The sequence below is a fragment of the Microcebus murinus genome, chromosome 4 (genome assembly GCF_040939455.1).
Source record: "Microcebus murinus isolate Inina chromosome 4, M.murinus_Inina_mat1.0, whole genome shotgun sequence".
Classification (NCBI taxonomy): domain Eukaryota; kingdom Metazoa; phylum Chordata; class Mammalia; order Primates; family Cheirogaleidae; genus Microcebus; species Microcebus murinus.
This window is the reverse complement of record NC_134107.1, coordinates 55,963,980-55,969,144: the sequence shown is the minus strand read 5'-3', so window position 1 is coordinate 55,969,144 and position 5,165 is coordinate 55,963,980. Positions and strand designations below refer to the sequence as shown.

Genomic DNA, 5,165 nt, shown 5'->3' with positions numbered 1-5,165 from the left:
CATCCTGTTATATAACAGCTTGTTACATGCCTATAAGGAGACTAGCTCCAAATACTAGCACAGAACTAACAGTAGATGAGGCAGTTATCATTACCTATAACATTAACAACAGGTAACAGACTGTGGTTCAACCAGAATGAACAGCATATGACTTACAGGCACTTGGACAAAGTTTGAAAGAAGACACTATTCTATCAGTGTAAAATATCTAAAATATGACATTACTTTTGCCAAGTTTTCTGATTGATTTGCAGAACTATTTCACGAAGTGAAAAAGAAGCTCTGAGTTCTTTTATGTGAGAATTAAGGGAGAAGAAATGGAAATGGGAGATGATGTCTAAATCTATAGTTACCCCTTTCAAAAGAAAACCATCAGGAGGCAAAGTAAAAAGCTGAGAAGAATAAAAATTGTTAAGTTAGTTTCAGCAGCCAAAAGGAAGAAGGAAAAAAGTGGGACAGGATCTGGCTTCCATTAGCTGATGGGAAATGTGTTTGTTGCTCTTGAGCTGTTAGTCTGTGTCAATTTCCTTTTAATAGTAAAATGCACTGATGTACTAAGGGAAACTGAAATTTCCACAGTAAGCTTCCTAGAATTCTAGATATTTGCTGTTGTGACTCACATTTTTGTTTACTAATTAGAGCATCATAATTTTCAATAGAGTTAAATTCAAAACATGGACATGGAAGGATGATACTATATCATTCCAATTTACCTTTATATGACACACAAAATGTACCTCCAGTTGCACATTTTTCGTTAGAGGAGCTGTGCTTGAAGTAGGCTGTTTTAGACCATGTAACTCTATGTGAAATAGTATGTATTCTTATTTTGGATAAAGGTTCTAGAGTTTTCTATAGGGGCACTCCTTGTTTATTAGAATGTATATTTTCCTGCTCAAGTTATATTTTTTCTTTGTGCAATAATTAAAATATCATCTATCTCTGCAAAAAGAGACTCCATATAAAATCATGGTTCCCTTCTAAAGATAAGGAAGACCTAGATATTATAGAGATCTCAAAATTCCAAAATAATAGCTCAAGATCTAGTGTGCCCAGAAAATAGGCGAACAATGCTTTTTTGAATCTGCTTGGTCTTGATGCTGTATATAATGGGGTTCATGAATGGGGGAAAGAGAAAGTAAACATAGCTCATTGTAATATGAACCACGTGTGGTGCGTGCTTTCCAAACCTGTGGATGAAAGTCAGGCCGATCACAGTGATGTAAAATACCAGGACACAGCTAATGTGGGAAACACAAGTGTTGAGAGCTTTAGCTTGCTCCTCTCCAGAGGCAATGCCCATAACTGTCTTAAGGATTAAGACATAAGAAAAGACAATGATGAGAGCATCTAGGAAGACAGTCACAGCAACCAGAATAACTGGGTATATGCGATTAAATGTAATATCGGCACAGGCGAGTTTCATGACATCTTGGTGGAGGCAAAAGGCATGGGAGAGAACATGGGAACGGCAGTATGGGAACCAATAGAGTGGCAGGATTGGGGGCAAAATGGACACAACGCCCCTCAATAGAACCCCCAGCCCAATCTTCATCACTCGGGATTTGGTAAGAATGGAGTTGTACCTCAGAGGGGTGCGGATGGCAATGAAACGGTCATAGGCCATGGCAAGCAAGACACCCGATTCTACAATGGCCAGTGTGTGAATAAAGTAGGACTGAGTGAAACAGGCTCCCTGGGCAATCTCCCTCTGGTCCAGCATCAGGACGCCCAGGACTGTGGGCATTGTAGTTAGTGTCATCCCAAGGTCTGTACCCGCCAGCATGGCCAGGAAGTAGTACATGGGGTCATGAAGGCTGTGGTCATTCCAAATGACAATGAGGAGTGTGGCATTTCCACAAAAAATGGAGAGATAGATGGTAAAGAAGGGAATAGCAATCAAGTGGTGAATTCCCTCTGAGCCCAGGAAGCCCGTCAGCAAGAAGGGGGCTGCACTGTTGTTGGACCACATGGTAGGTGTTGCAGGTGGAGGAGAACTTTTCCAGAAGTAATGACCTTTAAGTGGACTGTGTTCTTTCTTTCTTTCACCATCTGCTGGTAGCACATCATAAGGTCATCTTTTGCCATAACACTTACAAATCTTTATATATTGTCTCAGTATTAATTAATTGTAAGCCTGTATTCATAAGGCCTCTCCCTAGAATAACAAATAATAGTAATAATAATCATGATAATACACCAATTTCCTGTGAAAGATAAAACATTTAATTTTCAATCACACACTTTATGTCTGTGTTTCTAGCCTTAACTCCTAATCTCAAACCGCTCTCCTCTAATTCCATTTCATTGTCTTCACTCTTTTATTCTTTCTCATAATATGTCTCTTATGGGCCCTTGCTGTATTTTATCCTATTTGGATTGGTTTAGATTTTCTTTTTTGAAACTAATGAGATGATTGTGTTAAGGATCAATCATTGTGAAAATGCTTCATCAATAAAAATGAGTCCCCATCAAGAGAAATGTTATTATTAGTATTGCCATCTCGAGTGGACTGTGAATAGGGAGAGAGTTCATGTGGCTGTCTAGAGAAATCTACACGAGTGGGTAGAGTGAGTAGAATATTTTAGAGAGTGTAATTACTCAGTGGACTTGAGACCCAGCAAAATTTCAGTGCTGCAAAAGGTCTGAGACCTGCAACATCAGAGACAAATTTTAAAACAGGGAAAAAAACACAAGTTGGGAACTCCTAAAGGAAGTTTTTTAAAGAAGGCATATTCTTAGAGTGAAGACCTCCACAGAAGCCTAATCCGTATATAGAGTTATAAATTTAAAAAAGGTATTTACATGAAGGGTAATGATAATATCAGAAATTGGAGATTGAGTATATAAACTTTACACAGCCAGTTCCAGGAAAAAATAAGGACTGCCAGATGGGAAAAGATGGTGACTATGTTGCTGCTGGATGCAATTGTATAGACCCTCTAATTATGATAAAATCTACATCCAGAAATATTAATAATGATCTTCATAGGGGGCTGGTGAAATATGGCCTATTTATAATTACATGCCTACAAAATCAAGTTTGCTTTGTTTTCATGTAACAAAGAAATCTTGTAACAAGTTTATTACAATAACAGTTAAAGAGAACCATGAGAGAAACATTATATTTCCCCAAATTCAATTGGATCTATATGTATAACCTTTTAAAAAATCATTTCCTATCATAAGCATTTGTATTAATACCTCTAAAAGGAAATTCAGAAAAAAATGAAGTGATAATAATCTTTGCACCACTTCAATTTTATAAAAATCTATAAAATCAATGTATGTTTGAGAAGTCTGAGGCATGGTAACATCTCTAATAACATGCAATGGATGATGGGAGGAGATGAATAGAGGAAAATTAATGGACTGTGGAAATGCCTGCTACTTCAGAGACATTGTCAGTGACAAAAATGTCAGTCTGGGCACTGAAATAGCAGATACTCTATTGATGTGGACACTAAAAATATTGCCAACTAACCTGATCCACTGAATTATAACCTATGTGGGGCTCACCTTGGTAACATATATCTCCCCCTCCCCTGCTGGATGATATATGTATCGTTATCAATCCTCTTAACCTTCCAACATTGCCTTATAAGAGAACAGATAAATGCCATGATTTGTTGTACAGGATAGGAGCAAACCGCCTATTTTGACCTACTGTTATCCAGAAAGTGGACCAGAGAGAGGAAGCAAGAGAAGACCCAAACGTGCCTAAATTAGAATGGTGTTATCAAAGCCTGAACTATGAGTTTTCAATATTGGGGTCCTCATGGTTTAGGTACCAAAACAGTGTGGTAATTCCTTTGGGAATAGCTGTTATACTTAATTAATATATTTTTATTGACTTAAGTAGTACAGTACTCTATTGATTACCTAAAGTCCCTAGCTACAGCCATACTGACATTTAATGGTGGCAAATTTGGTGGTACCAGAAACTGTCCACACACTCGAAAATGCTAAGACTAGCTTCTCAGTTTAGGGAGTCTCCTAATATGTGGTGCATGACATCAGTGACAGTCTAAGCTTGGTGGAATTTCTTATCACCATCAGACAAGCCTAGAGGCTGCATAAGGGATGCAGATGTGAGTAGAGTTCACTATTCTCTCCTCCCATTCTGAAGGTCTTTGGACTGATTCTTTAAAAGTGGCTTGAGAACCCTGAGTTCTCAAGAGTTTCTGAGAGTAACATAGACATATCATTTCAAGTTTCTTCAACTTGCTGTTCTGACCAAGGCTGAGGAACTGTTCCAGAAATCAGTTATAAAGACATAAGAAGTTGAACAAGAAGCCATAAAGAGCACATTAAGATCACGTTAAGAAAATGGAATAAAATCTTCTGTTTAGTTCCAGATAATCTGCAAGCACCCTGTACAATCAAACTCTCTTGACTCTACTTTTTCACCTTACCTATTGCCCAAAAAATCTGTGTTCCTTAGAAGAAATTAGTAAAAATAGATGAATAAATATTTCCAACTCAACTAACAGTGGGAAACCAGGAGATGGAGATGGTAATATGCAAGGTCTCAACTTTTAAGTGATTGTTCAAATCTTACCTTAAGTACAAATTAACGTGGGCGAGTAGACGTGGAAAGAAACACTGGGAACTGAGGAAAAACTTTACTTTAGAATAAAGGAAAGAAAAATATCTCAAGGGAAAGGGCCAAAGAAGTAGGCAAATATATAAAAGGATAGCAAAGGTGATCTATACTTATATTTAAAAAAAAGCAGTGGAAAAGAAAGTTTGTAGAAGTAGGTAGTATAGTAGTTTAATGGTGAAAAATATCAGAATTGTCAAAAAAGACAAAATGAAAAATGCCCATTGTTTTTGACAACTAGGTCTGTGGTGACTTTGACAATTTCAATAGAATGGCAGAAATAGATGCCTAATGATTGTGTGATGAAAAGTGAATGAAAAACAAGAAAGTGAAGGCAATATGTTATTTAGATTGTTCCAGTGAGTAAATTAACCCTTAGGTTAAGTAATTTGCCTAAGATCACACAACAAATATGTAGCATAAAGAAATTCAAACTCAGCTTTATTGGACCCAAATCCCAAACTCATATTTTCAACCAGTATCCATCAAATACAAATGATATAAATGATGCTCATCCAAGTTTGCCTTCCCATATGGTAGTCCCTTTCCTGAATTATTCTTT

The 5,165-nt window shown here is 37.1% G+C and overlaps 1 protein-coding gene across 1 annotated transcript; it reads right to left on the bottom strand.

Annotated features, from left to right (window-relative positions):
* Positions 1–1,036: 1,036 nt before the first annotated feature.
* LOC105883402 (olfactory receptor 51B4) lies at positions 1,037–2,716 on the bottom strand. Its single transcript, XM_012786470.2, has one exon. The coding sequence runs from the start codon at positions 1,970–1,972 to the stop codon at positions 1,037–1,039; it is 936 nt and encodes a 311-aa protein (XP_012641924.2). The 5' UTR covers positions 1,973–2,716.
* Between the last annotated feature and the right edge of the window lie 2,449 nt (positions 2,717–5,165).